This window comes from Heterocephalus glaber, unplaced genomic scaffold (assembly GCF_053883595.1).
Source record: "Heterocephalus glaber isolate CG9 unplaced genomic scaffold, H.glaber_assembly_v1.0 deba00001613, whole genome shotgun sequence".
Taxonomy (NCBI): Eukaryota; Metazoa; Chordata; class Mammalia; order Rodentia; family Bathyergidae; genus Heterocephalus; species Heterocephalus glaber.
This window is the reverse complement of record NW_028258384.1, coordinates 34,133,408-34,156,480: the sequence shown is the minus strand read 5'-3', so window position 1 is coordinate 34,156,480 and position 23,073 is coordinate 34,133,408. Positions and strand designations below refer to the sequence as shown.

Below are 23,073 nucleotides of genomic sequence, written 5' to 3'. Positions count from 1 at the left end.
ACAAGACTAGGAGGGTAAATGACTGATACTCAAAAGTATAGTGCCATACCGAGGATCAGTGGAATAGATTAGAAGATGCAAAAACAACTTCAGACATACTCACCCACCTCATCTTTGACAAAGGAGCCAACCACCCTCATTGGAGGAAAAATAGCCTCTTTAATAAATGGTGCTGGAAATACTGGATTTCAACCTGCCAAAGATTAAAACTAGACCCATACCTATTACCATGTATTAAACTAAGATCAAAGTGGATTAAAGATCTAAATATTAAGACAGAAACACTAAACTTGCTGGAAGATAAGTTAGGTAGAACTCTTGAAGATATTGGCATAGGAAAAGACTTTATGAACAAAACCTCAGTAACACGGGAACTAGCACAAAGAATCAACAACTGGGATTTCATCTTATTAAAAAGCTTCTGCACTGCAAGAGAAACCACCAACAGAGCTAACAGACAACCTACAATGTGGGAAAAAATTTTAAGCAGTTGTAACACAGACAAAGGGCTACTATCTAGAATCTATAAAGAACTGAAAAAAATCAGACCCCCCAAATTCAAAGATCCAGTTCAAAAATGGGCATCTGAAATGAACAGACATTTGTCAGACAAAGAAGTAAAAGTAGCAAACAAATATATGAAAAAATGTTCAACATCACTGGTCATTCGAGAGATGCAGATGAAAACAACCCTGAGATTCCACCTCACCCCAGAAAGTATTGCTGCTATCAAGAAATCAATCAATAACAAATGCTGGCAGGGGTGTGGAGAGAAAGGAACCCTTCTCCATTGTTGGTGGGAGTGCAGACTGGTGCAACCACTTTGGAAATCAGTATGGAGATACCTCAAAGAACTGGGGCTAGAGGTCCCATTTGACCCAGCTATTCCCCTGCTGGGTATTTTCCCAAAAGAATTAAAAGAAAAATACCACAGAGATATATATGTGTACCGATGTTTACTGCGGCACAGTTTGTAATCGCTAAAGCTTGGAAACAGCCCAAGTGCCTATCAACTGGAAACTGGATAAAGAAGAGGTGGGTTTTTTAATAAAATGGAGTACTACTCAGCCATAAAGAACGAGAAACTAGAGTCATTTATAGCTAAATGGATGCATATTGAGGCCATACTCTTAAGTGAAATAAATAGGACACACGCGTAAATACCAAATAGTTTCTAACTGAGAATGTAAATAAGGACTAAAAGGATTAATAACTAATAAATGATACTCTGAAACTGGAAAAGGTCCAAAGGGGTAGGGATGGTGGGAGGGGAAGGGGAAAGGAAAGAATGGAAAGGAAAAATTATGAGAAAAGAAAAAAAATGGAAACGACGTATGTAAATAGGGAGGGGTGGAGGGGGTGAAGGGTGCACAGGTAATGGGGAAAAAATAAGAACCAAGATACATCATGTACAGGTACAAGTACCCAAAGATAAATGTAAGTGTATTGTATACCTAAAATGTACCAATAAAAGAATTTAAGAAGAAAAAAACCCCACAGGAATCCCCATTACCTGTAATGGGGAAGAAATAAGAACCAAGATACATCATGTACAGGTACAAACATCCAATGATAAATGTAAATGTACTGTATACCTAAAATGTACCAATAAAAGAATTTAAGCAAAAAAAAAAAAATATATATATATATAGTGCCATGATGGCGAACCTTTTAGAGCTTTCAACGAAAACAAACAGCCTGCTGCAGCACACATGCCATAAATTCACCACCACTGGTGTAGTGTGTTGCTAAGTTATAAGAATCAGGAAGTACAATGTAGTAAATACACTGACTTATGATACAACTTATGGTGGGTTCATTGAGCTGTACCCCCACTATAAGTCAGTAAGGAGCCTCTGTGGATTCCCTTCCCCCCTTCCAGAGCAAACCCTCCTCCACACCTTTCACAGCATGTGCTGCCCACCCTCAGCACACACACCAGGCCTCTGTCAACACTTACCACTTGTACTGTTTTGTCTGTCTATGAATCCTTTTTTCCAACTAAAACTATGAGTTCTTTGGGGACTTGGGTCAAGTCTCATTTATCTCTGAATCCCCACTAACACTGTACCTGGCACAGGACAAATGCATAGTGAGGAACTGTCAAATGACTCCATCTGAGGAGGAGGTGCTCCTTCCATCCCCTTTCTGCTGCACCTAGAAAGCCAGAGGCTCTATCTGGAAGTGGGGCCCCACTCTGCTCTCTCAATTTATGCAAGAACATTTTGCTGCTTGGAGTCTCTCCATCCAATAGAATATATTTCAGCAAAGCAAAGCTTCAGAGAGTCACGGTGGCCCTGCCCAGTTAGCCTTAATTCACAGAGGTATGCATTATGTCAATACAAGCTGGACTTGTATGCAAACACATGACAGTTCTCTGAACTCTATCTCTGAGCTAGCTAGGTTTTTCTATACCTCAATTATATTTGCTCTTGATTAGTCTGGATATGGCATGCAAAACAGTATTGAATTATTAACACTACTGCTTGAGAGCAAGGACTATGGCAAGGGAAATGTCAAGGGGACAAAATCTTGAGTTTAATGGTGCCAAATGCCAAGAAGGAAATACTTCCACCAGGGCCTCATCCCAAGGTCATGCACAAAGATAAGGGGACTCAGGCAAATATAGAAGCAAAAAGCCTAGCAGTTCCAAAAACACAACTGAAACAAACATTTATGGATCTAATATATTTTGTTATAAAATAATTATAAACAAGAGGAAAAACTTAAAACACTGTAGTTAAAAAACAATTGAGTAGCCTATAAGTCTACACAAGGCAAATGAAATTTTATATTCTACTACCTCCTCTGACTTATACTCAAGAACATTTGTTAAAGTCTTTTTTTAAAAGAAAAGGAAAGGGGACAAAATAATACATCTAAAGGGACTGGCTTTTGAGAGAAGACATAGAAATTTCTTAGCAGTCTTTGAGAACACAGTGATCATACTCAGTTCTGTCAGTCTCTGACCATCAGTACCTTTTTCAACCCTGATCTCAGGATCCTGTCAGGAGCCCGAGCTACAGCTTGGTTTTGGTTTTCTGGTCACTAGCACTATACTTACTGCCTTCTCGTTTTCCCAAATTTGGGGACACCATACAACACCCAGAGGGCCTTGGGAACAGGACTTAGTTGGCCAGCCTTCCTTCATTTGTCACTGGTGTGGCTTGTAGCACCTGGAGGAAATTTTTTTTTTTTTACTTTTTTGAAATACTATTTTTTTCAAACAAAACATTTATGGGTACATTTTAGATATGCATAATGATAACACTAACCATAGGGAATCTGCACCTGTACATGATATATCCCGCCTCTTTTTTTCAAATCTATGAAATCCAACCTGCGCAGGGATTTGGGCAAGCGGAGTTCCACTAGCAAGAGAGCTGCTCTGTTCCTAATGTCCCCGCCTACAGTTTGACAATAGGGCTTTATTCAGGCGCTCCCCTGCCTCTTCTGAGAACCAACGCACTGTGGATTCCACCAGGAGGCACCTCTAGTGTCTCTCAAAGATGGAACTCTGCGACGCAAGCACAGACCCTTTTCATATCTCAGGCACAAGATGGCAGTATATAGTACCGTATTTCAAATGCTGAGGACCCAGGACTAAAGCGATTGGAAGGGGGGAGTGCTGAAATTGAAATCTATTTGTTTTATATGAAAAGTGAACACTGTGACTATTTTTAATTTTTCCAGGAACCAATAATTATTGAATCTTACACATTCAACGTATTCCAAGTCTCCAAGTTCTGAGACACCCTAGAAGCCTACCACTTCGTCCTCGCAACAAATCCCCACCTCCCACAAACCTGGAGTAAGAGCCACAGCACCACATTGCCCCGGGACGCCCGTGCGCCCTCTCTCTTCACCTCTGCTTGAGACTCCTGCTCTCGGATCCCTCTGCCTGGGGGTTCGGGAGGCGTCTCTCAGTTCCCCAGCGAGCGCAGGCTGGTGAACGGAGAATTACCTCGTTTCTCAAAAGGGAAAGAGTGAGGAGGCCACAGATCACCTAAAATGCCAGGTAGCGGTCTGAAAGAGGGAGAACAAGTTTAGAAAAGTAGTTAAGAGAAGTGAGGAGAAAGAGGGAGTGCTGAGGTGAGGGAAGTAAGGGGGGGGGGATAAACTGAGGGATTGAAGGGGGACGAAAGAAAAGAAGAGAAAGAGAAAAGGAGGCAGGGGAGTGCAGAAATAGAGAAAAGGAGGAAAAAAATGAGGAAAGTGAGGAAGAGGAAACGGAGAAAATAGAGGAAATGAGTAAAGAGGAAAAAGGAAAAGAGGAAACAGAAATAGTGCAAAGTAGAAGCACAGAGAAGGAAGGGGCAGAGTAGAGGGAAGCCTGCTGGGGAGCAAGCATTCCAGGAAACTGGGACTGGGAAGAGGGGAGAGGGCAGGTGGGGAAAAGGAGCCCAGGATAAGTGAAGAGAGGAGAAAGGGACAGAAACTGAGGAGAGTTTGAGCGTACTTCTATGAGTTTTGCTTAAGGTATTTATTGGGTATTCCTGCTGTTTCCCTGGCGCTCAGACTCTGCAGAGGCGGCCGCTCTTCGCGGCCCCCAAAATCGGTTTTAAGGGGGCGGAGGTTTAAAGGCTCGGCGCGCTCGCGCGCCTCGGCACGGCTTTTCTCCGGTAGGGGGACTCCTGCGCAGTGGGACTAAAAACGTTTGCCTTCCCTCAGCTGGAGACCCACGAGGCCGAAGGTTCGGGGAGGCGCGGCGCTCGCTCCGGACGGGCCGCTTTGCAGTTTTCTGTCGGGATGCGCCTTGAGCACTGAGGAAGCCCGAACCGAGGCTCTGGGCACGCGGAGAAGGGGGAAGCCCGGCGGGGCTCCACTGGAGCGCTGGCCAGGGTGCGACCGGACGCGTGGGCGTTAGGGTGCGGGCGGGCGGACGCGTGGGCGGGCGGGCTGAGGGGACGACACAGAGCCCGCCTGGCCCGCGCTCGCTAGGGAAGCGGCGGCTTGTCCTCCGCTGGCCCCTCGGCTAATTTACATGCTGTCAGAGCCCGGTGCTGACTAGGAGGCGTGCGGCTCGCTCACTCGCTCTGGGCTCCTGCCACCGCTTAGCCAGCACAGCCCTAGGGAGCCCGAGAGCCTGAGAGCCTGGAAGGGACGGAGAAGAGGGAGGGAGCGAGGGCGCGCCCCAGCTTTCCTTCTGCCTTGCTCCTGCTGCCCGCCCTTCCTGCAGCCTCGGGTCCTCCCCGAACCCCGAACACACTTGGAAAATTTAGGTCTGCCTTGGGACCGCGTGTGGAACCTCAACAGGGCGGCCCTAGCCTGGGGCGGGGAATGGGGGGAAGGAAGTGAGCCCGGAGGATCAGCTCAGAGCTGTTTGTCCAGCTGTTTCTTTTCGCACCCCTAGCAGTACAACCAGAAGAGGGCCTGAACCGAGGGGCTGAGGGTGGCTGGCTTTAGTCGCTAATTTCCAACTCTTGTCCTCACAGCTTGTCTTTTCCAGGCAATCTGGAGTCCCCTCAGGCTAGCCCGGCGGGCACACACCTGCCAGCCTTCCTTGACCTCGAAGGCCGGGCAGCTCCTGAGTCTGAAGCTCCCAAGCCTGAGAACATGGCCCGGTCCAAGATCGACTGCCGCTCACCTATCGGCCTTGACTGCTGCAACTGCTGCCTGGACCTGGCCCACCGGAGCGGGCTCCAGCAAGGCAACAGTGGGGAGAACCAGGGCAGCCCTACCGTGAGCAACTTTAGGCAGCTGCAGGAGAAGTTGATATTTGAGAACCTCAATACTGACAAGCTCAATAGCATAATGCGGCAAGATTCGCTAGAGCCTGTACTTCGAGACCCCTGCTACCTGATCAACGAGGGCATCTGCAATCGTAACATCGACCAAACCATGCTGTCCATCCTGCTCTTCTTCCACAGGTGGGTAGTTATTCGCCTTTGCATGCACCAGTGTCTCCTAGACCTTTGCCTCAGACAAAAAGGGGAAACCAGGAAATTCACCAGGGGCACTGGGAGATCAGGCTCACAGGCTACCTTGACTGGACTTTTGGCTACCTGGAGTCTTGCATAGCTTAGGGGAGGCCTAGCAGGTGTGAGACTGGAAGGGTGCTATGAAGTTTCATCAGAATGCAAGAACGCTGTGGCCCAAGAGGTGGGCAGACTCTGTGATTTAGAGGTAGCTATTCATACTACCCCTTCTCCAATGCATACATTTCCACACCCCTTTAGGAGATTCTACTGTGATGTCCTCTTGGAGTTCCTCTTGTAGTCTGAGTTCCACCCTACTCAGAAGCTCATTTCTAAATGTTCAGACTCCGAACAAAACTGAAATGGCTTTTAAATTACTTAGTGGCCCTGACTGACAGGACAAGCAAAATATCAGGACAAATTAGGCTTAGGCTGCTGCTGGTCTTGGAAGGTGCAAGGAGAGAAATAAAAACTAGAGACTTGTGAGAATTTCTTGAGAGTCTAGATGGGGTGGGGGTGGGGGGCTCCCACCTCCTCTATAGATCATGGCCTTTGATTTTGAATGCAGGCAGAATACAACTCTGGAGAGTAACCTAGGACATCTTACATGCCTCAAGAGCTGCATGTGGCAGGAGAGTGGATGAATCCACATCCTCCATGCAGGCATACATTCCAGTGTAGGTCAGACTCTAAAAATCTTTCTGGGGAGGGAAGGAAGGGAGAGGGGAGGAAAGAAACACAATCCAAACATATCCAAAGTGGCTGCTGTCCCCCAGTCTGAGAAGTTCTGGTGAGAACAGCTTAACAACTGAGGCAGTGTGAATTGGGGAGGGGGAACTTCAGGAAACCTTACTATGGAATTTGGTATTCTTAGTGTGTGTGTGTGTGTGTGTGTGCATGTGTGTGTGTGTGTGTGTGTGTGTGTGTGTGTACACAGGATGCCTTTAGAATAAAAGCAAAAATATACTCAATGACATAGTTATGCAAGAGAAAGACATTCCCACTATGGAAGACCTGGATGTAGTACAGGTTATGTCCCTCCCTTCATGGGTGGGCCTGAGTAAGTTGTCTGACCTCTCTGAGCTCTCTAAGGTTCCTTGGAACTGAGATTCTTTGTCATGGGCAGGTATTCCTAAATTATAAGAAATACTGAGCATTCACAAAATACCTGGGTGGCACTAAGCCTCAAACAGGAAAATCTAAAAGCAATTGAGAAAGGCAAGAGCTACCCTAACTTAACTGCGAAGATCTGGTTTTCCTCCCTTGTCCCAAGGTGAATCCACCATTGCCTCATTCTTACTTCAGCCCCAGTGGTTCCAGGCATGGACAAGCTAACTTTGTTAGTGTCATCAGAACAAGTTGTATGTCTCAGGCATTTTCAATGCCATTGAGACCCTTTCCCATCTATTACTTCACTTTAGGTGTCAAATTATCTCATTGTCCACAATAAACCAAACCATGGAAGAAACAGGTTTCAAGAGAATCTTCATTTCTGATAAAAGATTACTACAAGTGTATTCAGCCCACAGATGCTGAAACCCTGCGAAGTAAAATCCCTAACAGGATCCTAATGATCTGGGCTCTGTTGGAGAGTGGCAGCTGGAGTAGGGTGTGGAAAAACTTGAAAGAGTGGCCCATAGTATTTGCATTCTTTCAACTGGAAGAGAAACTCCCCTCACCCTGGGGGGGTTAGGTGAAGTATGAGAGGAGGATGCTTCCTCTGGGCCTAGATTCTGGGCCTAGGTGGATTAGATCTGGCTGAGCGAGGTGTGAGGATGGGAGCCTGAAATCAAAGTGTTCATTTGTGCTATACCTAGGGAGTATCTTGGTTGTTTGGGTTTCTTGAATGGAAAGACCTCTTATCATCCACTCCAGTGACACTGGTGTACTGATACTTGGTTCTTGGGAAAGCCTGGAAATGCTACAGAGTCCGGTTGAGGGGTATTAAAGGCACTGGTTGAGGTAGGAGGGTGAACTGTTGGGCAGGTGCACCCGAGCACCCTGCCTCCTGAGATCAGAACAACTCAGTGTCCTAAACCACTGAAGAACAAACCAAGAGGCTTGTCAGGCTTCCTTGAGGCTGAGGTGTGAATGACAGGGTCTTGTGGTAACAACCTTATTAATTCTAGCAGTACAAATCATTCTCTCATTTTCCTTGACAACTGGCACCTTAGAGATTGGAGATTCCAAATTCAGTTTAGGCTTTGCCCCGAATAACATGCTCATTAGCACACTAGGTGCCCATTATTGCTAGTGGTTGGATTTCTCCAGTGTCTGGACTGAGTAACTTTCTCCTAAGTGAATATTTCCTCCCTTCATTTAATTGCCTGGATTTCTGTCTTCATATTTCAGCCATCAGGTTTACTCTCGTGCCTTCTCACGATTAGGCATTTCAGGTTCCTGTTAGAATGTCTTCTTCCCTTGTGGACTTTTTTTTTTTTGAGACAAGGTCTTGCTATGCAGTTCAGGCTGACCTTGAACTAACAGCAATCCTCCTGCCTCAGCCTTCTGAGTGCTGGGATTACAGGCATATGCCACCACACCCGGCCTTTGTGGACTTTCAAGGCTACCACTTATGCTAGAAAAGTTCCTGTCCCCACCCCTCATTCTGCAGCCCATTCCTCTGCTTTTTGGGCTCCCATATTCTTGGAAAGAGGGCAGGATACATTCTTCATTTATATCTGTTTTGTTTGCTTTGACCTATCCCTGGATCCCAGCTTAGCTCTTGGCTTCCTTGAAGTACAAAAGCGTAGGCAATTTGAGAGGAGGGATATGTTTGGGTTTAAGTATGGCTGTTCTTTTTTTTAAAGTTTTAATCACATGCTGTAACTCTAGTAGGCTGAGAGAAGTCCTGATGGGCAGTGCTATGTATGGTAATGGGTATGCAGCCTGTTAGTTTGTAAATGTTGTTTTTGAACTATTGGGGGGAAGGGATGTGTTTTATTTTATTTATTTTTTAAGGGGTGTGTTTCAAACATCATCCCTTCAGTCTTGTGTTATGTAACTAATAAACACAAAGTTAATAGCTAACATTTATTATACATTAATAATGTGTACTAAGTATTTTATCTTTATAATCTCATTTAATATTTATAGAAACCTGATAAAATATCAACCTTTTTTATTTTTAAAGAAAGAAACTGAGGGCCAGGGATTTAGCTCATCGGCACCGAGCCTGCCTCACAAGCGCAAGGTCCTGAGTTCAATCCCCGCTACTGCAAAAAATAAAAAAATAAAAAAATAAAGATGGTATAAACATTTGTGAATATGTTCTTGTATAAATATAAATTTTTAAACAAAGAAAGAAACTGAGACTTGGAAAAATTAAGTAACTTGCCCAATGCTTCACAATGAGGAGCAGACCCAAGACTGCAAATGACGTCATGAATTCTGGAGTGTATGGATTGTTTATGAAGAAAGAATTGCTAAAAACACTGGAGAACTAAACACTAAAGAAATTGCTAGAACACTAAATATCACCTGTGAAACAGACGTAAATGTGAGCCCAGAACGTTTCTAACTGGTCAAAATGTCCTTATTAGGTAAGGGGACCACCCATCCTGGCCCTGGGACACAGGACTTCTGGTAATCAAACTGGGACAGTCCCAGGGAACCTGGGTTAGTTAATCGCCCTATTATTAGGAGACTCTCTTTGTCATTTGAATATGCTTCTAATGCCAGAAAATTTAAGTGGGAGATAGAATGTACTGGGAAAACCGCTGAAGTTTCCAATTTAAATACAACATATGAAAAACTTCATAAGTTGACATTTGAAGGACTTTATCTGATCTATAAGATAGGTATAACAAGCTGGAATGGAAATGTTGGCAATATTCTGTTGTGATTGTTGTTGTAACCTCATATTTATTTCTAAGATTTTACCCAAAACTTTTAAATCAACTCTCTTCTCCCCTTCGCTCCAAAGCATGCCTGCCCAGTGTGGTCTAAATTATTTTTAATCTTGATCACTCTTCAGCTCCAAAAGCTCTCGTATTCTGTCTTTAAGCATCTGACCTGGCACTAACTGGTTTCCAAATGTAAATGCTCAGAAAATAGTAATAATAGCGAATATTTCTGATTGCCTTATGTGTGCTAATTCATTTAATATTCTCTGTTGAGCTGATACATAGTAACATAGGGGAAGGATGTAGATTCAGAAATCAGGTTTTCAAGAAAAGTTTACATAAAAATAATTGAGCTTTAATTGAGTCTTAGAATTAATAATTTCATATTATATATTCCTGGACCTGGCTTCTGAGGAGGTAGCCACTTGCATGGTGTGATATGAAGGGCTGCCTACTGTAGTGTTTAAATTCATACCATTTAAGATTCAGTTCTCTGTCCTGCACCAAAACTCCCTCCCATAGCACCAGTGGTATGTAGACCACACCGTGAGAAACGCTGAATTAGAGATTGCAACCTTTTGTCAACTAATTTACCATTTGATTTCAAGGATAGAATTCTTTGCCACAGAGAGGTTTTGGGTTTCTATGTGGTTAAGCCTGCCATTCTTTGCCTTTGTGATTTTTGCTTTTGGTATCAAGCTTTGAAAGTCCTTCCTTAGCCCAAAGTAATTTAAAATAGCTATTTCCTGAGTGTCTAATGGTCTGACAAAGAAGAAGTACTCTTGAATTGAGGGACAGTCTCCATTAAAAACACAATGCCTTTGCAGTCTTTATATTCATGGATTGGATACCTCATGAGAACCCTGACATGTAAGAAATTGTTCTTTTGCTGAGGCTCAGAAGTGAATCTCATGTGCTAGGAGGCTAGTGTGTGGAGGCCAATCTTTTTACTGAGGAGTAAGCCTGGCACATTACGAGCACCCGCTAGTATATATGAGTGTGTGTGTTATGTATTTTATATTCACATATTGTATATAATATAGTATACTGTGGTAAAATATATATATATATAATTTTGCCATTTCATTTTAAGTACATATATAAACTATCATTTCCAGAACTTTGTCATCATCCCAAACAGAAACTATGCAATAACATCCCATTGGCCACTCCAACACCCCTAGTAACCTCTGTTTCACTTTCTGTCTCTATGACTTTACCTATTTTGGGTATTTCACATAAATGGAATCATACAACATATGGCCTTTGGGTCTGGCTTCTTTCACTTAGCTTAATGTTTTCAAGGTTTATCCGTTTTGTAGCAAGTAATAGTACTTCACTCCTTCTGGACTGAGTAATAATTCCATTGTATGGATTTAACACATTTTGTTTATTTAGTCATCCATCAGTGGACACTTAGGTTGTTTCTACATTTTGGTTACTGTGAAGAATGCTGTTATGGCTGGGCATGGTGGTGCACACCTGTCATCCCATCACTCTAGGATGCTGAGAGGATCAGAAGTTTAAGCCTAACTTGGGCAATTTAGCAACTTAGCAAGCTCTTATCTCAAAAAATGAAAAAAAAAAGGCTGGGGATGTAACTCAGTGCGGAGGTCCTGGGTTCAACCACAATACTGAAAAACAAAATGCTGCTATGAACACTGGTGTATAAGTATCTGTTCCACTTATTGTTTTCAGTTATTTTGGGAACTTACTTCAGGGTGACATTGCCCAGTACCTACTTTTCAACATAATTTTTGGTCCTCTGCTCATGGTCAGCCTACACTGATCTAATCACTCTCACAAAATAAAGAAATGTCTATTTCTTTGAGAATATTCCACTCTCTGAGTCAGCTGCTAGTGCTAATGATTACAATGAAAAGAAACCTAAGAAGTTTAGCAAAGTTATGTTGCTAGCTGGGGAAATGATATGCTTTCAGAATGTTCATAAGCTGGAGACTGGCAAAAGTTTTGGTATGTATCTCTCATGAGTGGCCGGGATCTGGCATGCCTTTTAAAAGAATAACATGTGACACCATGACTTGTAATTGACTACTTTGTGTGGATTTGTTTCTCAGACCTTCAGACAGCATGACAGATCACTGGGAGTAAAGTTCTATGGGAGAGGTGGAGAGACAGTGCTGGAGTTCAGGAAAGGCCTATCTTGGGTAGACTGCTGCAGTGTAGGCTCTAAGAAGCATGAGAGCTCAAGGAGTATGGTTGGAAAGTTCATGCTCTTAAAGAAAGGTAGTAAGAACAGATCACAGATTTCATCTACTCTTGGTTTTATCCCAGAGTAGACCCATGTGAGACCATATCTTAGAAAATAACTCTTTTCAGGGTGACCTTATTTTCCCTCCCTGCCTGAAGAAAAGGTTAACACTCCTGCTGATATTTGTACTTACAGATAGACTGACAAGCTTTCAATTCCAGGTCAAGTGTTGGCTCCTTTCCAGACCTGGTTCTGGAACCAGGAAGTCTTAAGTGAATGGAGATGCATGTGTATAGCCAAAGCTGACAGTTTCTAGGCTCCCTGAGTGATAGAGCCCTGCAGAGGTCTTGCCGCCACCTGGTAGGTCAGTTGAGAGGAATGAGGTAGGCCATGTCTGCATCTGGTGGTGACTGTTGCACTGTATTTGCTCATCATGATTCTGCTCCTACCTGAACTTTCTCCTCTTATGTAAGGCATCCCTCAAGATAATTGCAAAGCCATAGTCTGCCATAGCAGCCTGGGTTTACGTAATACATCAGTTGGTATCATGCAGTAGTCTCTTGAGCCCTGGAGAAACCAATGTATTGAGTGAGACTAAAGCTTAAATTCATTTGGTGTGGCATTTTGTATGCTCAATGGTCTCAGGAGAGAGCATTCCATGACCACAGGGGTCAAAAAGATGAGATTTCCCTTTTCGATGAGGAGAGTAATACTGGCCCAAGATGTACTGTGCCATCCAGATGTTTGTAATAATAGGACAAGGGTTAGGACTTCACTATAGTGATACAGCTTTTGCAGATAAGGCCTTCCATGGAACTCCATGGGCTAGCAGGATCCCTATGAAGGTGAGAAGACTAGATCCTAGTCTCAGAGCAGCCTAGATGTGTTGAGGAGTCAGCTCAGGGAAAAATGGCTTCTGGAGGCTATTGTCTACCATGCTGAAATCCAGCTTAGCTAAGAAGTTGGAGTGGGGATAAAATGGGGTCTTTGAGAGCAGAAAGCAAACTTACAAATGCTATACCAGGAAAGAAAGAATCTTTTTAGCAGCCAAGGCAAGTTCACTTGTACCTTCAAGCTAAAACTCCCTGCCCTAAAGTAGCTATTACTTTTGGAAGTGGTCTTAGAGGTGTAAGATTGCAGCCAGCACAGGAGACTGAATGGGAAGCAGACACTAGATGAAGGGAAAATCAGAGCTGGAAGCAGGCTTGGTCAGTGATGATCCAGGCACACTATTAGCCTTCCTCTCCAGGTAGTCACTTTCCTCAAAAAGTGGGCCCCTACCTACAGACAAAGCATCACAGGGACCTTCCCTATCCTTTCTTTTCTTTTTTTTTGGTACCGGGAATCGAACTCGGATCCTTGCGCTTGCGCAGCAGGCGGCAAAACCACTGAGCTAAATCCCCTGCCCCTACCTATCCTTTCTTGAAGGAAGAATTTACTCAAAAAAATAGCCTTGAGCCAGGCATGGTGACCAACACCTGTAATTCCAGCACTGGGGAGGCTGAAGCAGAAGGATTCCCATGAGTTCGAGGCCAGCCTGGACTACACAGCGAGACTCTGTCTCAAAAAAACAAACAAAGAAAACCAAAAAATATAAATAGCCTTGAGTATTCAATTCACTTCCTCTTGTGTTCTCTTTGGGGGAGCTGGAAAGCATCTGTTCACAGCTTAAGGGTCTGGCTAGGATTCCCACTACTCCGCACTATCTCAGCTAGTGATTGGCTGCCGCTGTCTCTGAGTAAAAGTGGAGTGAGAAGTGAGAAGAAGGGAAGTGACTTCAATGGTTCTTTCCTGGCTTGCCCCCCACCACCACACACCCCTCCTTCAGTACTGCCAGACTCCCAGAATGGGCTTAGTCTAGGATAGCCTGAGGGCCCTGACTCAAATCTCTTGTAGTGCCTTTTATAACAGAGCCAAGTCACTAAAGCATCAAGCTTCTGCTTGCTCAGTGCTGGCTTCCCTGAGGGCAGGCATTCGGAAGCCTGCTGGGAGTCTGAGTAGAACTCACACTTTCCAAGGAAAAGCCTACTCTCCCCTGTGTCGAGAGAATAGTCTGGTCAGAGGTAAGTGCCAGGCTGCAAAAGCAATCCTCCTCAGGGCTGGGGATTTAGCTCAGGGGTTCTGCCGCCTGCCTCAAAAGCTCATAGTCCCGAGAGTTCAATCCCCAGTACCAAAACAAAAAAAAAAAGAAAAGAAAAAGAAACCTTCAAAAGTGGTCCTCCTTAGCCCCCACACTCAGCATAAAATGTGAGCAGACAGGTGAGCTACAGTGCACTTAATTTTGTTTGAGACACTGGGGAGGTTCTCCTGCTTTTGCTTGATAATGCTCAAGAAATGGCATGATGCATGGAGGAACCCCAGAACAGGTCTCAGAAATCCTTCCTCCTTTTGTGTCTACTGGTTGGTTCAAGAACTAGTTCTGGGGACCCCAAGCTAACTTAACATCAGGTGGAAATATTTATCAGAAGCTGGAGGAGCTATTTAAAGGAAGAATCTTCAAGAGACAATTCTCGGTCCATTCTCCACGAAGTCTCAAAGTCCCCAGGCTGACCTGGATTTCTGATGATTCTTAGCTGTCTTCCTGGCCTATTCAGAAAATTACATTACTAGCTGAATGACTGAATTCTATCACATACTTCTCTAGTAAACTAATCTACCTATAACACAATATCCCCCATCAATCTGATATTCCATTGGCTTAAAGTTTGGACTAAGCTGTAGCTCCTCCTCTTCTCCCTGTTTTTGCCCCAGCCTGTCCCATTGTGTTGCCACCAGGTAAGTGGCTCACAGGCTTAGTGAGGACACTGCCCTCCAATCTAAGAGAAAGAGAAGAAGAAACTGGGAAGCAAAATAAAACAAGTGGTTTGGGATTTACCAACAGGCATAATTTAAATCCAAACCTCAGACTTGTGAGATCTTGGACAAGCCCAAGATCAACATCTCAGAGCTCAAGAGAGCTGGGCACTTGGAGTCCCCCACATCACAGTCAGAATCAGTGAAAATTGTGGGGCTAGAGATGGAGGTGGAGAATTTCCCTTGCTGGGAACCCATCCTAGTCCTCTAGCACCACATTTCATTCACTTCTCCCTATTCTCTCTGGCAGATAGTAGCAGGTTTAAAAGGGGGGAATAGAAAAGAAAAAAGAAAAGAATAAGAAAAAGAACTGCTTGGTTTTAAAGTAATCTGCCTGCCCAAATACACAGAGAAATGAATGATAACAGCACCTCATTCAGCATTATACTGAGAAACTAAGCACTTCATTTAATTAATCCATCATTTATTAACCAAGGGTCTGCTATTTATTTATTTATTTATTTATTTTGGTACCAGGGATCAAACTCAGGACCTTGCACTTGCAAGGCAGACCATGGCACCACTGAGCTAAATCCCCAGCCGGTCTGCTATTTATTGAGAACTGACTGCACATTTACTGAATGCCTGCCTGCCCTGCAAAGCACTATGCAGAACATGGGGAATAGAGCTAGGAGTGGTGTGTGAGGAGCTGAGAGTGTAGCTAGGACAAGTGGAGCAGCTGCACCTGAGGCCTGTGGCAAACAAAAAACTGAAGCAGCCACAAGCCTTTGAGAGGCCATTTGGGTCTCCTCCTTGAGGGACAGACCTAGAGCTGAACAGAGCTTGGACGGTGCCAAAGCAAACTAGGAAGGGAGACACTTTATGGCGGCGGCTTCCTGCAGAGCCTTAAAGAATGAGTTGGCTTTGGCAGGTGGGAAGCTGGCTGGCTGGCTGCAAGGCTTTCTGATTAGGAGAGGGGAAGAGAACTCCCAGTCCAGCAGTGCTCCTCGAAGGAAGGGGCTGGCCTGAGGTGGGAAAGCTTGATTCTTCCTGGGCTGGAACCCAGAGTCACCAAGCTTCAGGAACAAGAAAGAAAGCCTCACCCTGGCCCTCTACCTCATTGCTCCTTCCGAATTTGGAACTCTAATACTCTCTCCTTAGGAAGATGGGTTATCCTTGAACAGGTGTAGGCCTTCAGTGCCTGAGAGCAGGAAGGCACCTCTCACTTATGCCTGGAGAAAGCCCAGGAGGGGTGAGCTTGAGTGTACAGTCAAGGGTGGGCACCAGAAGAGCCTGGCGGCTATGACTTCGTATCTGTGAATCTCCAGCCTCAGTCTCTACAAGGGCTCTTCTGAGATAGATAACAGAAACAAGACAGTGTCAAGGTGCTGCCACAAAAATGAGGATAGATGGATGGATGGATAGATAGGCAGACATATATATATATATATACACACACACACATACACACACACATATATACAGATATTCCTCATTTAACATAAACCTACCCGTATAACAACTGTTCAGACTTAAGACCAGTCTTTTTTTGGTACAGTTCTGTACATTTTTATAGTGCCTATGTCTTTTTTGTACAGTATACCTTGTTATACAGTACTATAATTTTTACTGATTGTAGTGTACATTATAGTAATTTTGTTCTGTTATACATTACAGTACTGCATGTAAGAGTTATGCAAATACAAGAAAAGTCATAGGTTGAAGTTTCCTTTGACCATTTCTTTGTTCTGAATATTGTAATGTACGTACTATATACAAGTCCTCATTTAGCGACCAATTCACTTAACGACCTAGTCCCAGGAATGTAACTCATTTGTTAAATGAGGAATGTCTCTGTATACACACACATGTATATACCATTTGCCCAAGTGGGGAAAAAAGGTACATGTGGCTGCACAGGATGTCATTTTAACCTTGTTTGCACCTTGATCAAACGCTTCTTCTAGCCAGGCATGGTGGTGTACGCCTGTGATCCCAGCACTCTGAAGGCTGAGGCAGAAGGATGGCCATGAGTTCGAGGCCAGCCTGGACTACATAGTGAGACCCTATCTCAAAAAAAAATTTTTTTTAAACCCTCTTCCCCAGTTACACTGCCCCAAGCAAAGGCCCTAGGGTAGGACTGAGAATGGTAGGAAGCCTCAAGTTGGCAGGAAGAGAGGGAGCTGGGGTAGCAATAGGAACCAGCCCTAGGTAAACTGAGGAAAAAGGGTACTGTTCAGGGTCAGTTCTCCATCTTTGCTTTCTGCTTCTCCCATTAGTATCTCAGAAACCTATGCTCACAATCTTTTCCTACAAGTAGTTGGGAGAATTCACGTTCAAGTTCATAAACTGATTCAATCAACAACAAATATTCATTACACACCTTCCATGTGCCAGGCTCAATGTTAGGCACCAGTGATAGAATGGAAATAAAGAAGTCATACTCTCAGCTCTCTTAGAATAGTTAATGGAGTGGGGGAGACAGACATTAACCAGTCAGACTAATGAACATGTAATTACAAACTGAGTAGGTACCAAGAGGGAAAAAGAATATGCTCTGTCAAATATAACAAAGGAACTTCATGAGGAAGTGATATCTGAGCTAAAGAAATGAATCTCTAATACCCAAATTCTAATCATCAGACTCAGGCCAAAGGAGACATTTTCAGACAGAGGACTTTCTAAGGAATTCTTCAAATCATCCCACATAGGTAGCTTTCATACCTCTAGGAATATTTCTGGGCCATGAGTAGCCAGTAGATCCAAAGAAGCAGAACTAACAACATTCTGACAAGTGTAAGAGATAAATTTGAAGCCCATGGGCACTAACTATTTCATGTCATCCTATGCTAAAAATAGTCCATGACAGTATGGAAATGTGTAAGGGCTGGCCCTGGGGAACAGTGATAAAGTGAGTATAGCCTGTGGGGAGGAAAATTTGTTTTTGTAAATTATTTACTGTACAGAAAAAAGAAAGGCTGAGGGCGGGTCTGGAGTTCTTTTCCCCTTTGCAGGCTGCCTTCTGAGCTATGAATGCTTCTCATTGTACAGAGGCAGTGGGGCACAGCGCTTCAGGCTACCCTCCTTTCTGGAGTCCAAGGTGTAAATTCTCTGGACAGCAAATGTCAGATATATGTCCAGGTTGAAAAACAGCCTGAATGTAGAAAGGAAGGGAGGCTCCACCTCTGAGAAAGGTAACGAAATTGGTCAAGGGCCCCAAGAAATTTTCATTTGAAAGAAGAGGCACCACCACTGTGGTGAGGCAGGTGATAACTGAGAGCTCAGCGTGGTCCAAAAGGATCTAATTGTGAAATGTCAGGGTAAAGGGAACAGGACTTGTTTAACCAACAAGAAGAAAAGCTAGGCCTTGAGGGACCTGTTGGGCAAAGCTAAAGGAACTAAGATTATTGTTCTAAGAGAAGTTTAAGGGTGGTGGGGCAGAGGTGGTCAAGAGAAGAAGATGATCTTCAAATAGTGTATAAGAAAAGTCACAACTCAGAGATGGTGACTAGCTGTTTCCCAGCCACACTGGGAAAAGAACAGAAGGAAACAGGCCTGCACTGTAGCATGAAGAACTGAGATTAGATAGCAGAAAGAACTTCCTGACTACAAGCATGCAGAGAAGCTAGACAAAATTACCAAGGGATGTTACAAGTAATTTTAAAATACAGGAAAGGTGCTGATAGTAACAATAAAAAACTGGATAAAAGAGTGCGAACATTATAAGGACCACAGATACAAGAGGAAAGATAGTTGGAAAAAGCAAAGGGGTCAGGAGCAAGTACTTTTATGGAAAAGGATCATGCGTATGTGAAAGATAAAAGCCTTTTCTTAAAAATACTTGAATAATAAATTGTCAGTGAACTTTCTATCGGAGACAAGTCACTAAAGCTAGCATACACTCCTCTGTGACTGAATGGTGTGGAAGAATGGAATAAGAAGCTTTCAGGGCCCCTTCCAGCATCCTTTGGTCTTCTTGTCTCCAGGGGGCTCCCATCACCTACTCTAACAAATCTGGGGAGCATATCTATGCCAGTAACAGTGAAATAAGACCGCCTACCCCAGGCACTTGTGGAGAAGAGGATTTCTTCTTTGTACACAAAGCAAAGATTAGACACAGGGGATACAATGGCAAACAACAAACTATGGGGGATCTCTGCCACAGAAAACTTATAATTTAGTGGTGTAGACGATATCAAATCATAAATATACAAACAATGATATCATTACAGTTGATCATAATGAAGGAAAAGTGCAGGACACCTGGAGAGCACAGATGCTAAGGGGATCTCACATGGGATTAGAAAATCTGCAGAAGAAAATTCACCTTAAGACCTTGGGCCTTGCCTTTGCCCCACTGCTAGTGATAGCTACCCCAAAATCAGTAGCAAGAAAAGGCAAAATGAACCCAGTCTCCACTGTTGCCCTCTGTTGTGGATTCTGAAGCTCCTCTGGCCCACTGAAGCCCTGTAAGATAGGAGCAAACCTTGGCGGAAATTTTCTGATTGCCAAGATTGAGCACCTTTGATTTAGGGAAAGTGCTTTTCTAAGGACCAACTATAATGGCCTATAAACTGAAAATCTGAACCAGGAAGTCTTTGAAGAGCTTATTACCTGCCAGATAAATAGGATGGAGATGGGTGAAGAGAATAGAGAACGAATGTGCTGGGCCAGGGATTTAGCTCAGTGGTTCTGGCACTTGCCTCACAAGCACAAGGTCCCAAGTTTGATCCCCGGTACCCAAAAACAAAAAAGAAACAACAGAAAAAGAACTAATGTGCTAAAAGTCATTCTTGAAACTAAACCCCAGAAATGAGCATGTCTCCAAAATTCTATGTCCTGTCTCCTCTTTAAGTGTATGCAAGGCTTCACTAATATCTTCTAGTTTTAGCTGAGAGTGTGTTTGGTGCTGTTGAGCAAGAGCCTGGTCCTGAAGAGCTGGGATCCTAGAGAATCAGGGTCCCCTCTGCTTTTCCTTGTCCCTCTCTGAGGGGTGAAGGGTTCTGGTCCTTGTGGGGAGCTGTGGTGAGTTTCCCTGCTTTCAAAAGGCCCGGGAGGGGCCACCAGGTAGCTCAGAGGACATTAACTATGGTGTGTTCATGAAGCATAGGGATTTTGCATCTGATGGACAGCCATTGACAAGACTGTGAGCTTGACCTCTCTAAGGGTCTCAATTTCCTCATCTGGAAACTTGTAGCAATGTGGTTTGGAAAGTTAAGTGAGAGGATGCTTCCAGAAGGCACATGGTATCCCTTCACGATCATTAGGCAAGTCATATGTGCTACAGAACAAACCTTGCTTTCTCTCACTGACCCTTGTGCTGTCACTCAAGTATCCTTTCCCACCCAGAGCCAGCCCAATCTGTCAAGCTTTTCTCCCTGTCAAGGCTCACTCTCTCAACTCTCATTCATACTCAGGTATAAATGACTGAGACTACTTCCAGTTTCCCTCCTGCTGGGTTAGGTGGAGGGGGGTGAGCTGCTAAGAGCTTCAATTTTTTTTAAGGCATTGGGTATTGAACCCAAGACCTTCACACTGAACTACATCCCCATCCCTTTAAAAAAATGTTTATTTTAATTTCGAACCTGTGTCTCACTAAGTCACTCAGTTGCCCAGTCTGGGCTCAAACTTGTGATCCTCCTATCTCAGCCTTCCAGAGTGCAGGGATTACAGGTGTGCACCACCACACACCCCAAGCTTTCACATTTACCAGAGATGGAAACCTACATACATATGAAGGTGCCCTACTGGCATTCCTCACAAATGGGGAAGGGGTTCGGAAGGCAATAGGGCTGGGGACGATTTCTTTAAGACTTGAGCTTCTCCCTCCCAAGGCTGGTTTATAGCACCTTCTAACTCCATATGTGCCTTAGAGGCATAGACGCTCAGAACTGGTAGGAATGTTCTGTCATCTGGTCTGACCCCCTCCTACTATAGATGAAGAAACTGAAGCCCAAGGTAGAGTAGGTATCTGCCCCAAACCAAATAACCAGTTAGTGAGCAGCTAGATAGAAAAAAACAATGTCTCCTGATGCAGTGGTCTTCTGACTTCTCATCTCTAGACAGCTATGCCTGTCCCATCCCAGTAGGTATACATCTCCATGCCAGAAGACCAGCTTCAGGCTCACCTGATGCAAAAAACTGTGTTTTTTAATTTGATTTTAATGGAATTGACCAGTGGTTTGTGTGTTATGAAGCCCCAGCCCTGGAAACCTGCTTCTGCTCAGGCTGGGGCTGCATGCCTCAGCCACAGTCATGCAAAGGGGACAGAAAGGCCCGCTGTTCAGGTTAGGAAAGAAATCAGTTGCTGAAACATTGGTCTTTTTGAAAGTTCCAACCACAGGGCCTGGCTGGCAGAGCCTCTGTCTGGGTCCCTCTCCTCAGGATCTAGCCCTCTCCTTCAGTCTTGGAGTTAGTTTAGGAAGCTAGCCAGGCTTGGCAGAAGATCCCGAGGGCAGCACTTGCTCCAGCAGCTCCAGCTTTCCCTCAAAGCCTGGGAGCCCCCAAGGCATTCAGGGCCTGGAACTTCCTCTGCCTCCACAGCCTAGCCAGCCCAGTCTGGCTCAGGAGCTCCCTGAATACTTTTTCTTAGGAGTCTGAGAAATAGTTCCAATTGCTCCTTCTCAAGCCCTGCAGGTAAGAGGGGATTGGGAAGAAAAGAGGAGTGGAGACAGAGACAGGAGAGAAGAGAGGAGAATGACAGGAGAGAGAAAGGGATTGCTAAAGTGAGAGGAAGGAACCAACCTCAGCCAGGCAATCAAGGTTTTCCTATCCAGCAGAGATGAAGGTGGAAAGGCAAGAGGAGCCCCAGCTCAAAGAAAACCCAGAGCCTGGGGCAGAGACACAATTCGTAGAGGAATTACAGATGGAGGTGGTAGAAAGTGGGTCAGATTTGGATCCAGAAAATCCATCTAGGTTTAGTGCAGACTTTGCCACCAGTCTGATGTTTGAACTTGAGTAAGTAACTTCCTGGCCTTCTGTGGGCTGCTTTCCCTCCATATAAAGGGGGGGGGGGAGAAAAGATGGTCTTTAGAGTCTCTTCCAACTCAGATATTTAGGGAAACTATGCCTCTAAAATCTTGATGTGTTGGGATGGTATATACGTAAACTTGTATCCATCATTGAACACCTGAACACCAAAATGATGGTATGGGGGCAGAGGGGGATTCACGTACACAAACAAAACAAGAATAAAAAGATGATAAATGTGTAAGAGCCATGATCCCAAGCAGGGGCCCCAGCTGAACAGAATATTAGCTTTAATTTCTAAAACTCAAAAGATGGTAGACTTGGGATAGTAATGAAAACCAAGAAGTTTAGGATCTCATTAACATGAACTTACTAACAAATCTTTTAACCAAATATCTCCCAGTGACTGCATCAGTCCCAACATGAAGGTACTGAATTTGGCTTGTTTCTTGAATTCTTCATATATACTTTTTCAGAAATTCTCAATTAAATGGGAAGGAGGTGTATTTCAAATATTCACATCCATTTTTAAAAAATTCATATCCAGATCTAAAAGAAAGCCTAAGAAGAGAGATTAGACGGATTTCTTATATTAAAAGCCTACTTTCTTGGTAAATCACAACTCTCACTAGACTAACCACTGTATGACCCAGTGAAGACCCTTTAGAAAATCTGGAGACCACTGTATATATATATATATATATAGCTACCCTTCCCCAGAACAGGTAGATGATGTACCAAAACCCAATCTGCTTGGTGGGTGTTGTTTGGTATATGACATTGCATTCAGATTCCTTCAGCATTGGTTATACCTCCCTGAGTTATAGGGTGAGAGTCTATAAACCATAACCGGTAAAATTTCACTAGCCAAACACCTCCTTGCCAAGCCAGGCTTGGTATCTGAGAGTTCCCTATATGGCAGATCATCAACAGTATTACCTGCCAACCTTGTACCCACCAGTGTCTCCACTTCTGGGGAAATTGCAGTGGACACAGTAAGTAGAAGGGGAACCTCCCTCCACCTGTCCAGACACCTGCTCACAGCCAAACTGTCCTTAATCAGCCTGTGCCCTCACTATTAGCCCCCTTCTTGGCTCAATTCATTTGTCCAACAGTAATTTAATTGATTTCTGGCCACTCTGTTAATCTGAATCTATTATAGATTCCTAAAATTGAAAAGGATTTTAGTATTTCCACAGAACACTGGTTTTCAAAGAGTACTGCAAGATAAAGAATCTTCCTTAGCACCTTAGAGACCATGGGAAAGTAAAAAGAAAGGGAGGAGAATTTGAGGGAGGAGAGGCAAGGGCAGAAGTGAATTTGAGGGAGGAAGGGA

At 44.1% G+C, this 23,073-nt stretch overlaps 1 protein-coding gene across 7 annotated transcripts in view; it reads left to right on the top strand.

The window, feature by feature from the left end:
• Window positions 1-3,848: 3,848 nt before the first annotated feature.
• Window positions 3,849-23,073, top strand: part of Tsc22d3 (TSC22 domain family member 3) — a 60,859-nt gene continuing 41,634 nt past the window's right edge. The window contains exons 1-3 of one of the 7 annotated variants that reach the window (XM_013078343.3): window positions 3,849-4,018; window positions 4,672-4,842; window positions 5,450-5,870. In XM_013078343.3, coding sequence (XP_012933797.1) covers window positions 5,557-5,870 — 314 coding nt within the window. In that variant the 5' untranslated portion in view covers window positions 3,849-4,018; window positions 4,672-4,842; window positions 5,450-5,556. Of the gene's footprint in view, window positions 4,019-4,319; window positions 4,480-4,671; window positions 4,843-4,935; window positions 5,223-5,435; window positions 5,871-23,073 lie in introns of those variants that run through there. The other 6 variants (XM_013078340.3, XM_013078341.3, XM_004861457.4 and 3 more) reach the window with 6 other exon arrangements.